The sequence below is a fragment of the Carcharodon carcharias genome, chromosome 13, assembly GCF_017639515.1.
Source record: "Carcharodon carcharias isolate sCarCar2 chromosome 13, sCarCar2.pri, whole genome shotgun sequence".
Classification (NCBI taxonomy): domain Eukaryota; kingdom Metazoa; phylum Chordata; class Chondrichthyes; order Lamniformes; family Lamnidae; genus Carcharodon; species Carcharodon carcharias.
Window position 1 is genome coordinate 23,246,378 of NC_054479.1, and position 12,047 is coordinate 23,258,424.

The window sequence follows — 12,047 nt, forward strand, 5'->3', positions numbered from 1 at the left end:
GGACTGGACACATAGTACTGTAGAAAATTTTCCTGAATACACTCTAAGAACCCTTGTCCCTCTCTAACCTTTACATTACTACTATCCCAGTCTATATTTGGATAATTAAAGTACCCCATTATGACAACTGTATAGCCCTTGCACCTCTCTGTAATTTCCTTGCAAATTTGTTACCCTTTATCCTTTCCACTATTAGTGCCCTGTAGACTGCATTAAGCAATACAATTGCACCTTTTTTGTTCTTTAGCTCTAGACAAATAGATTCTGTTCTTGAGCCCTCTGGGATATTCTTTTTCTCCAGCACTGCAACACTCTCCTTAATCAATACCACAACCCCTTTTCTTTCTTTTCTGTCTTTCCTGAACACCTTGATTCAAGGACCCTTGCACCCAGAACTGTCCTTCTTTGAGCCAGATCTCTGTTATAGCCATAGCATCATATTGTCACAGGCAGCCTGCACCTGTAACTCCACCAATCTTATTTACCATTCTCCATGCATTCACATACATGCACAGTAACCCTGATTTAGGCTTTATTACTTTCCCCCTTAATCCAATCCTACCTATTAACTCAGTATTCCTTATGTGCGATCTATCGCTCCCAGTATTTTGTACACCTTGATATTCCTCTCTGACGTTGCCTCCTGGTTCCCACACCCCTGCCAGGTTAGTTTAAATCCTCCCCAATAGCATTAGCAAAGTACCCAGAGGTCCCGGTTCTATTTAGATGCAATCTGTCAGGCCTGCAAGGGTCCTATCTTCCCCAGAGCCCATCCCAATGTCCCAAGAATCTAAAGTCTTCCCTTCTGCACCATCTTTCCAGACATACATTCATCTGCTTTATCCTCGTATTTCTAATCCCACTTGCGCTAGTACTGAGAGAAATCTGGAGATTACTACTTTTGAGATCCTACTTGCTAATTTCCTACCTAGCTCCCTAAATTCTGACTGCAGGACTGTATCTGTCTTTCTGCCTATGTCATTTGCACCAATGTGAACCACAAATGCTGACTGTTCATCCTCTCCCTTCATGGTACTCTGCAGTCGTTCAGTGACACCTTTGACCTTGGCACCAGGGAAGCAATACACCACCCTGGATTCACATCTGTGAGTGCAGAAATGCCTTTCTATTCCTCTAACTATCAAATCACCTATCACTATTGTTCTTCCAGTCTTGTACCCCCTGGACAGCTCAGCCACCCATGGTGCTATGGACTTGGCTCTGGCTGCACTCCCTAGATGAACCATCACTCTCATCAGTATTCAGAAAAGAATGCTAGTTGGAGAGGAGGATGCACTTGGGACTCCACTACCTGCCTGTTACTGCTCGACTGTCTGGTGTGACCCATTCCCCCTCTCCTTGCATACACTTAAGCTGCGGGGTTACCACATCTACAACTGTGCTAGCCATGAAGCCCTCAAATGCATGAATGCACCACAGTAATGCCAGCTGCTACCAAGTTCCGAAACCCAGAGCTCAAGCTGCTGCAACTGACGACACTCCTGCACAAATGTGACTTCCCATGTCCTGGAGTTCCCACATGGCACATGATGTGCACTCTAGAGGTTGGAGAAACCCTGTCATTCCTTTATCTGTTAATACCCTTGCTACTGCTAATAAATCTTACCACTTCTAATAAATCTTCCTAATAGTAATAAACCCTACGAATACTTGAAACCCTTACTTGTGGTAATAAACCTTACTATACAGTTTATTTTGTAAGTTTTTAGGTAAGCTAAATAGGAAATACTCACCAGCCAATCATCTGCCTGCTTCCCTATGATATCATACTGGTGATTTTTTTTCTTTCTGAACGTGGAATCTGAACCCACAGACTGTCCAAAGGGGACGGCCCCACTGTGTCTCTGAAGTTTCTCTGACTCTCTTTGACTGCTTTAAGCCCTGCTATGTCTCCGAAGTCTGAAATATTTTAAGGCCTTTCCCTCGCTATAGAAACTGTGTAAAATACCTTCTTGATAAAACATCCTTCACTGTTAATAACAAAAACAGAAAATGCTGGAAAATTTCAGCAGATCTGAAAGCATCCATGGAGAGAGCTCTTAGAGCTTCAGAGATCTGAAGAAGGGTCATACTGACTCGAAATGTTAACTTGTTTTTCTCTGTCCACAGATGCTGTCAGACCTGCTGAGTTTTTCCAGCATTTTCTGTTTTTGTTTCAGATTTCCAGCATCCGCAGTATTTTGCTTTTATCCCTCACTATAATCTTTGGTATACCCCAAACCTCTTAACTCTGACACTCCATCCCTTACTGTAACAATTTAATATTCCACACATCCCTCCCTGCTACACTCTAATATGCTCCACATTGTTCACTGTAATACTTTCTGATTACATCCCACTGTATAAAACTGATTGTATGTGGAGGAGGAAGGGGCAGTTACAATGAAATCTGGCTTTGGGTCCATAGCCCAGCCTGTTGGAGTTGCTGTATGGGTTTATTTTACACAACGTGGTGTTTATTCAAATGTTTTCCAAGTGTCTAACACTATTTCCTGCCTTGGCGACATTCACAAGTGAACCTCATGATGTTCTCCTGGGCAGCTGCTGTTCTGTATTTCATGTTGAATTCCATCTGTTTTTATTCACATTTCACTGGCAGAATGTTATACTGATGTGACATTTTATTGATGGAACAGAAGTAACGTAAATAAAAATAGAAGCATAAATAGAAATTGAGAACTGTAGGGACATATATTGAATTTTGTAAATAGATATGCAACACAATTTTACTGTAACAGAGCACTGGAGGTGAGGTGTGGGGTGTGTACTGGGGTTCTTGCACATTGTGCCGCAGGGAAGTAAGGTTTGAATTTGTGTCTGATATTAGCTGTAACATAAGTTCATTGAAATGGACAGATCCCAGCTATGGGATTTTTGGATCTTTTATCATATCCACTCTTGCTAAGTGCATAATTATGCATGATTCAGAGGTGGAAAGCTGCATCAGTTACTAGGTATAGGGAACAATCAAGCAGCACTCCTCGCCCCTTCCTTATCTGCCTTTTCACCTTCCTCTGTCAGCCAGGGCTTAGTTGGTAGCACTCTTGCCGCTAAGTCAATCTAGGTTGCTGTTCAAGTGCCGTACTGGGGGAGTGCAGCACTGCCAGAAGTGCTGTCTTTCAGAGGAGATATAAAAGATTCCACAGCACTGCTTTGAAGAAGAATGGGCGAGTTATCCTTTTCTTTCTTTCTCACCATTACTCTTCCCACCAGAGCAATCTGTAGTTCTTTTGCTATGCGAGGAATTAGTGGTGCATACATTCAGGGGATGGCAATTCTGAGGTGAGATTTCTCCTGCAGAGGCACCCACCGACTGTTGATGAAACTTGGAACTGAGTAATGCTGTCTGGAGAGGAAGAACCTGGAGGACAGGAAAGCTTTCTTATTATTATTGAGGTTTTCTGATTTATGGGCACAAATCTGGCACTTTTTGATTAAGATGCAAGGGTGATATCCATTAGGTTGGATCTCCCCAATGTGTAACTGCCCTGTTTTTCACTCATATATTTCTAGCAGCTGTAGAAAAAGCCTGCCCTTTATTGGACAGTTTCATGCATCATTCATCCCATTGCTATATTTCCATTTCTCCCCCATATAAAACCATATCTACGGTTTCAGTGTACCTTGGAGATGCCAGAAGAGTGGCAGAGTCTTCTTTATCATGTACCACTAGCAGCTTCTCCTATGCTTTCTCCATGTTAGCCAAAAAACCCATCTGACTCACTCTCCAATTTACTTAGAGTGGATGTGACAGAACGCATGCACAGAATGAGTGACAACATACAGTGTGAAGTGCTCAGACACCTCTGGAGAAGGAAATGATGAGAGGTTATAACCATGGCCTCATGAGCAGAGTTCACCTGTAACTTACAGGAGAATGAGTAACATGACGATTTCATGATATGTTTGTTGGCAGTTCATTTTGTAAGTCACTTAAACCCCGGATCTAGCACATGGCCTCTTGTGGTACTTTCCTGTCTCCAAGCCTCCCTAGGATTTGAAGTATTGATTTCGCAGCAGGTGAGGTTTGGGGCTTCCCATTTGTTGCAGTTCTCCTTCAATTGATGGTTTCATGCAAATGAATGCAGAAAGTGAGAATTACCTATTGTTAGCATTGTATGACCAAATGTCAAGATACAACTCAAAAAACATAAGAAAGGAGGCTGAATGGCTCCTTGAACCTGCCCTGCCATTCAGTAAGACCAGGGCTGATCCATCTCAACTCCATGCTCCCTGCCCTATTCTCATATTCCTTGATTCCCTTTGTGCCCAAAAATCTTTCCATCTGAGTGAAGAAATTTCTTTTCATCTTGGCCCTAAATAGCGACTCCTTTTCCTGAAATTATGTTCCCTAGGTCTAAAATTTTGAGTACGATGACAAGTGTGTGTAAGAATTCAGCTGAGGCTTTTCATCTGGTGGATGAAAGGACACCATGGGCACCGGTGTAAAGAAATCAAATTTTTATAGTGAAGTATGAGAAGTTGTTGTAACTGGCATGCTTAGTTCAATGCATTATTGGGCGGCTTCTCTGCCTGTTCTGGTAAGGTCATTAAGCCTTATTCTGCACTCCCTGGCCATGCAATTGGTATCTTTTTCCCTGGTCACCACCTTCCAATGAATCTAGGTTGATGGCTTTGAGATCTTATGGTATGAGAGGGTGCCTGCCTTCTCTCCACTGTTCCACTGACCACCTATGGGTTCTATATTTTCTTGTAGACATGACAGCTCTTTGATCTTTCTGTAATATAAAAATAATTCTCATGACTCTTTAAGCTGGAGGTCTTCAAATTTCAGCAGGGTCTGAGATTATTACTTCAGTGAACATGCAATGCTTCCTGTCCTCCTTTGGTGAAGTCAGATGATGCCTGATGAGAAAATTCAGGCCTCAACAAGCTGAGTCTCACACACCACCTTGTGGCCACCTATAGAGCTGCACTGACCCAGTACCATGACTTCAATGAGCTAGGGTGGTACAGGGAAAACAGTCAAAAGAGAATAATTTCAAAAGGCAAAATAAAACAAACAGATTTTTGATAGCTCTTACTGCAGCTAATGTCATTACTTTAAGTTGAAGTATGTAACTCATAAAAGCGTAAGACATAGGAGCAGGGGTAGGTCAAACAGCCCCTTGAGTCTGCTCTGCCATTCAGTAAAATCAAGGCTGATCTTGTGCCTCAACTCCACTTTCCTGCCCTATTCCCATATCATTTGATTCCTTTAATGTAAGGTAGATATCCTGTTAAGTTTTGTATGTTCTCTTCCAGAGATGCAGTCACCTCATTTTCAGATAACACTCTAACCCTCATTTCATTAGCCATCAGGGCAAAAGCATTACGTTGGCCATTGAGGTGTGTGAATTTGGCCAGCTGTGCATGAAATATTAGCATAAGGAAGCTGCCAGGACAATATCATGTGAGCCAGAAGGGGTGTTTTTGTTGATTGCAGTGATCAATCAGGCAGATTGCCAGAAGGTTTCTGCCTGTGTTAGTGTCCATGGCTGTACTTGTTCCAATACTTGCATACCATTTTTTGCCTGTCTCCGAACTTGGCCAGCTATTTGTGCCTGTTCCTTTATCTGTGACTGCTTGGCTTGTGCAAAAGTAGCTTCCATCTCTTGACTGTAGGGAAATGGCACACACATGCACTGGGAAAATCTTTCTCCCTATGTTGCAGGTTCATTGTGCTCATCATTTAATTAGTAGTCCCAGTGCCAACTCTGAGTTGAAGAATATCCAGTTGGGAATATGCCCATCTTCACATTGCTCACATAATTATTTCAGAAGTGGAGTCCCTACTGACTGACTGAACGATGAAGGCAAGTATATGCCTGAGGGAGAATGAAATTGCTCTGTTCTCAGTTGTGGGATTTTCTAGTGTTGATAATATTACATTAGGCTGTCACACAGTGAAACAAGAGCCTCTAATACATTGCTCAGTCACTCACAGTGTTACATGGCCCCCTTCCCTTACTGTCGCTGCTAGAGATTTTCACACAGAAAACAGCATCCTTTTTATTGGATCATGTATTTTCTGCAGCCTTGATTTATAATCATTCAGTAACAGTGTTATTTTCATGGAATATTTGTTTGGAAATGATATCCTTACTCAGGACAAATTGCCCACCTTAGATCTGCCCACTTGTACAATATAAATATTTCCAACTCTTCAGATACTGAAGCAGCAATACCCAGACAATATCCAGGCTTGGGCTGATAAGTGGCGAGTAACATTTGTGCCACAAAAAAGCCAGACAATGACCATCTCCAACAAGAGAGAATCTAACCATCGTCCCATGACATTCAATGGCATCACCAATGCTGAATCTTCCATTGTCAATATCCTGGGGGTTACCATTGACCAGAAACTGAACTGGACTACCCATATAAATAATGTGGCTACAACAGCAGGTCAGAAGCTAGGAACCTTGCAGGAAGTAACTCACCTCCTGACTCCCCAAAGCCTGTCCACCATCTACAAGGCACAAGTCAGGAATGTGATGGAATACTCACCCTTGCCTGGATGAGTTCAGCTCCAACAACATTCAAGAAGCTCGACACCATCCAGGGCAAAGCTGCCTGCTTGATTGGCACCCATTCCACAAACATTCACTCCCTTCACCACAGACACAAGAGTGGCAGCAGTATGTAACATCAACAAGGCTCATTAGGCAGCTTCTTTCAAACCCATGAACGCTACCGTCTAGAAGGACAAGGGCAACAGGTGCTTGGGACACCACCACCACCTGGAAGTTCCCCTCCAAGCCACTCACTATCCTGACTTGGAAATATATCGACGTTCCTTCATTGTCGCTGGGCCAGTATCCTGGAACTTCCTCCCTAACAGCACTGTGGGTGTATCTACACCACATGGACTGCAGCGGTTCAAGAAGGCAGCTCACCACCACCACCTCAAGGACAATTAGGGATGACAATAAGAGCTGGCCTAGTTGGCGATGCCCACATCCCATGAATGAATTTTTAAAAAGTATCCCCAGCACTTAGTCTCATATTCACCAATGGTGATAGTGGTGGGCATGTGAAACTTTCATATCATGCAGACTTGAAATGTTGAAAGCAAAAACTAAAATAATTAAAGATTTTATCATTTCACACTTTATATCTGGTTGAAAGTACCTCAAACTATGTCACACTAGGGGTAAAGTAGTGATAGTTCCAATTTCCTTACCAGTGACAAAATAAATTTGAGTTTATGAACTGAGAATATCACACCAACCTGTATTCACCTAAGTGAGATTTTTTTTCCTATGACACATTGGTATCGACATATTAAATAACCGTTATATCTACAGTGAATATCAACATCATAATATTTTTGTTCCTTTGTCATTGTTCCATTGTAAAGTTCAAAGATAGAAAAAAAGCACCATTGAGAGGCAATATTATCAGCTTAGTGATCAGATAATGGGGACAAACTTTGACAGCAAGTTTGCACTGAGATCAGCTTTTTTTGTTCTTGTTTCAACTTATCTGTGGTAATGCCCATATAGCTGTTCTTGCGCTTCCTTGTACCACAAATAACTTTTGGTATGCTGTGATCTACAACTGACCTAACTTATGCTGCTGATTCTGATGGTCATTTTCAAACTTCTCCAATTTTGAATGTTCTGGCTAAACCCCAGAATAACTTTAGGTGCCAGATTCAGCCTACCTGCTGTGAAAACAGGGAACCAACATTGTACTTCCTTGTGAATTTTGCTTTGCAATAGCTTAACCTTCCCACTCAGTTATATGTCAGCATGGTTGATTTTCATATGGTTTTTTCCTGTGGTATTTCTTCTCAGCTAGCCTTGCACTGTTTCCTACTGATGTCAGGTGTGCAGACCTGTTTTCAGGCCTTTGCAGTTCTGCTTTAGACATTTTTGGAGAGTGAGCCGTGTATGTTGTTGGTTGGGGTATGGGAGAGTGGGTGGGGTACTGTGAAGCTGATTTTTCTGTTTTTCTTCCCTCTTTATGTGGCAAGAGCATGAAAGGTTATAGCATGCATGAGAGGCACAGCATGTGATCCAACAAATGCAGGATGCCTCATGTAAGAGGAATATTGCAGTAACACAGATAGAAGAATGGTTAGTGGACTGTAATTAAAGAGTGAGGGCAAATTAATGTTGGTTAGACCGGAAAAGGATTGGAAGGGGTTTAGCTTGGGGGCAAATGCTAAGCCCACTCTAGCAGTCTGTGCATATTGATGATTTGGGATGGTATATAGGGAACATAATCTGGAAATTGCAACACAGAAGTAGGAGTTTTAGTAAACACGAGAAAGACTAAAATATTCCAGGAAGACATAGGTTAGTGGAATGGATGTCCAGGTGGCAGATGCAATTTAATTTCAGTTAGTGTGAGGTAAGGTAGCATTTGCTAAATGGGAAGACACAGAAGGGAGTGGATGGACTGAGATTTTGGGATTCAATACATGAATCCCTCTAAATAGGAGTGCGGGTAGATAAAGCTGTGTAAAGGCAATAGAATTTTGAGTTTTAAAGTAGGAGTATGAAGTACAAAAGTAAAGAAGTATTAATGGATTTATGAAACACATTGGCTAGGTTGGTATTAGTGTGTGCAGTTTTGGGCATTCCCAATATGGAAAGGATTTTAAAGCCTTGGAGAGCATGGATTCATCAGTGTGATGCATAGGGCTGGGAAAATATAGTTATGAGGAGAGACTTGAGATACTGGGACAATTTATACTAGACCACAGAAGGTTAAGAGGAGATTTAATTGGAGTTTTAGAAATGCTGGAGAGCTTTGATATCGAATGAATAGGGAAATGGTATTCTGCTTGGGGAATTGCAGTAACTAAGGGCACTGCTGGCAAACACCAGGATTATTTCACTTCTCAATCATAAATTCCCATTTCACTTGAGAGAGGAACGGCATTTTTAAAAAGTAAGGTAACAGATAAAACAACACAATGCCTCTTCTTTGCCTGTAGCAGCAGGGCAGGACTTGAATACGTCAGTGTACATATTGCAATTCTGAGATTTGACTTACAAACAAACATCCTGGAGAACAGGAGATCCTTCTTTCAGTGCAGAAGGCAAGCGGGATGTTCAAACACCTTCCCCCTCTCTGCGAAATTCCTGTTTTTCTTTAATCAGATCACTCCTTTTGAAAAATTACGCCTTCTATCACATGATAGAACACAGAACCAGCTGAAGTTTTTCCCCAAATAATTCCGCAATTTGACTGGTTAGTCGGGCTTGCACCAGGAATTGTAGTGATATACTAGCAACATGGTGCTTAAACATTGTCCTTTCGAGCTTTTATGAGATAAGATTATTTTCATTTCCTGTATTTGAATTGCTATAGTAATGGAACTGTTAATATTTCTGTTTGAACCGAACCCTACATTCCTGACTTTTTATCAAATCAAAAATAATCTTTTCTGTCCTTCCTCCATGATATGTTGAAGTTTTACAAGAAAACTAGCAAGTTATTCAGTTTGGAAATGAGGCAGAAAACTACTATTCTGATTATTTCTGAACTTACCTTGCATCTTACTTCATCTGTAGCAGATGCCCACCACAAAAGTTTTGACATTCAATCATTGAATAAGGTACGGAAGTATTTTTAGAAGCACAAGGGAAGGAGTTACTGTTGGTGAGCTTACCATGAGATCACTTAATCCAAATGTACCAAATTCTGAACCCCACCTCTGAAACCTCCCACCACCATTTTAACAGAAATGACCTAACAAATATATTGCAGCTTTATTGTAGTAAAATGTACCTAGTACTTCACAGACGTGTTAATCAGTCAAAATTTGACAACTGGCTACATATAAAATATTAGGACAGATGACCAAAAGCTTGATCAAAGAGAGGTTTTAAGGAGTGTCCAAGAAGGAGTAGAGAGGTGGAGAATTTAAGGGAGGGAATTCCAGAACATAAGGCCTAGGCAGCTGAAGAAATAACTATCTTATGTGGAGCGAACAAAATTCCAGGATGTGCAGAGGCACCAATTCATTTAAAATAAACTCAATAACACATTAAAATAGATGAGGAAAGATCACGCTACAAGTGCATTAAGCATTTGTATGACATCATCAACAACAGTAATTTGTACCCTATAGATATTTGCATAATTCTTCAAATAACAATATTTCTTGCATCTTGTTTTTCAGGATTTTTGCTCTTCAAAGATTTTTGTCTGAACGAAATTGATGAAGCCGTTCCCCAGCTGAAATTTTATGAAGAGGTAAGATATCTGGCTGGCGAATGTAGAACGAGGGGTTCATAGTCTCAGGATGGGCAGGGTTGACCATTTTGGACTGAGAATGGAGAAAACTTTCTTCACTCAGGTTATGAATATTTGGAATTTTCCATGTCAGGGGGCATTGGATGCTCAGTTGTTGAGTATACTCAAGACTGAGAGTGAAAGATTTTTGGACTCTTAAGGGAATCTAATGTGTGTTGACCATGAGTATTTTAATATAATTTAAAATAAGCTTGGGCAGTCTCCGTCTAATCTTCAAATGCATCCTAATTTTGCATGAGTTCTGCAATTTCACTCATTAGCTATATGGTGTGGGAAGTGGAGTAAGAGATCATTCTTTTCTGAGGCTGGATCTGAGGCACATTGGACAGAGTAACAGGCCTTTTATTCTCCCCCTAATGGTGTCACGTGTTTCCTGGGAGTGATTGACACCTGAAATGGAAAGTGGTCCGTTCCTCAGCATTAACATCCCCACTTAGATGAGAACAAAGAATTCATTGAAATTTAAATAAAAATCTAACCCCATCTGATCATCAGAACTGAGCCCTGTGCTGCCCTTGCCACATGTCCACATTGATGCACATTGCAGCAAGAGTCATGGAATATCATAGGAATTCAGGCTGATTTTTTTTTCCCTTTTAAGAGGAAGCACGAAGAGATCAGTGCTAAGGACACAGCACAGAAGCTGGGATCCTTAAGATCTATATGGCTCAGGCACATTTATCCACAAAATCCATTACTGGGAACAAGTCTGTATTTTCCCTCAAATTGTCCTCCTACAGAACTCCTCTTAAAAAGACTGTGACCTTTTCCACATAGGAACAAAAGGTAGGTGCTTTAGCTGCTTGAGTCTTTTGAGCCTCTTCTGCTGCTATACCTGAGATCATGGCTGCTCTGTGATCTGACTCCATGGGCTGAAATTTTGTTCTGGAGTCAGGACCCCAATGTCAGATGAATTTCCAGTTTCTGACCCTGCATCACATCAGCGCCTGAAACCCAATGCAATTTTAAAAGAGCAGACCAATTGAGGATGGCAGATGAGCTCCTGAGGCTGGAGGACAATGACACATTGGCAGCCTCACGGTCAGAAATGGGAATTGGCAATTTAGGGAGAAAATAAGAGGGCGTCTCAAGATGGCGATTTTAAAACATTTTGATCAATAAAAAAAGCTGGAGCCAATATGCTGTCATCATGGAGGGGCAACCCCTCCAGTGGACGAACAGTGGCTGCAGCTGTGGCCCGATGAGCTATGGTAGAGTGGGTGCTGTCTAGGCAGATGGAATGCTGGCTTCCTTCTCACCACCACCACCCCCACCCACCCCACCATGCCAGTTCCATCCTTGGCTGTGCTTTGACCTTAGTGTGAAGCCAGCATGTCGACTGTAGCATTCCAGTTGGCTTCTGCTGAGTGGCCTTAATAGGCTACTGGTCACTTCCTGGCCAGTACCATTACCCCTCTGAACCTCCCAGAATGAAAATGGCCCAGAAGCAGGACCATGGCAGGAACCGGCATGCTGGTTGGTGGCAGGAAATCACAGGCCTATCTGGGCCCTGTCCCCCCTTCGTGGCAATTTCAAAATTTGGCCTCATATACCTGTCTTTGCCCCATACCTCCTAAACAACTATCTTTTTGACTGTGACTTTGATTTCCAGTTCTTCTCCATCCCAATCTCATCACTTCATGTTCATTGGCCATCGCTTTCTTTGTAAAGCGCTGAGTTCTAATATCTTTAGTGGTGAGTTGTTTTATTCCATGGCAGTATTTGCTGTTGATATGGAATTTTTAAATATT

The 12,047-nt window shown here is 41.8% G+C and overlaps 1 protein-coding gene across 1 annotated transcript in view; it reads left to right on the forward strand.

Annotated features, from left to right (window-relative positions):
- grk3 (G protein-coupled receptor kinase 3) overlaps positions 1-12,047 on the forward strand; it is a 265,444-nt gene that overhangs the window by 133,839 nt on the left and 119,558 nt on the right. Inside the window, exon 3 of the mRNA XM_041203377.1 lies at positions 10,163-10,236. Within this exon, the coding sequence (XP_041059311.1) occupies positions 10,163-10,236 (74 nt within the window). The remainder of the gene's footprint in view (positions 1-10,162; positions 10,237-12,047) is intronic.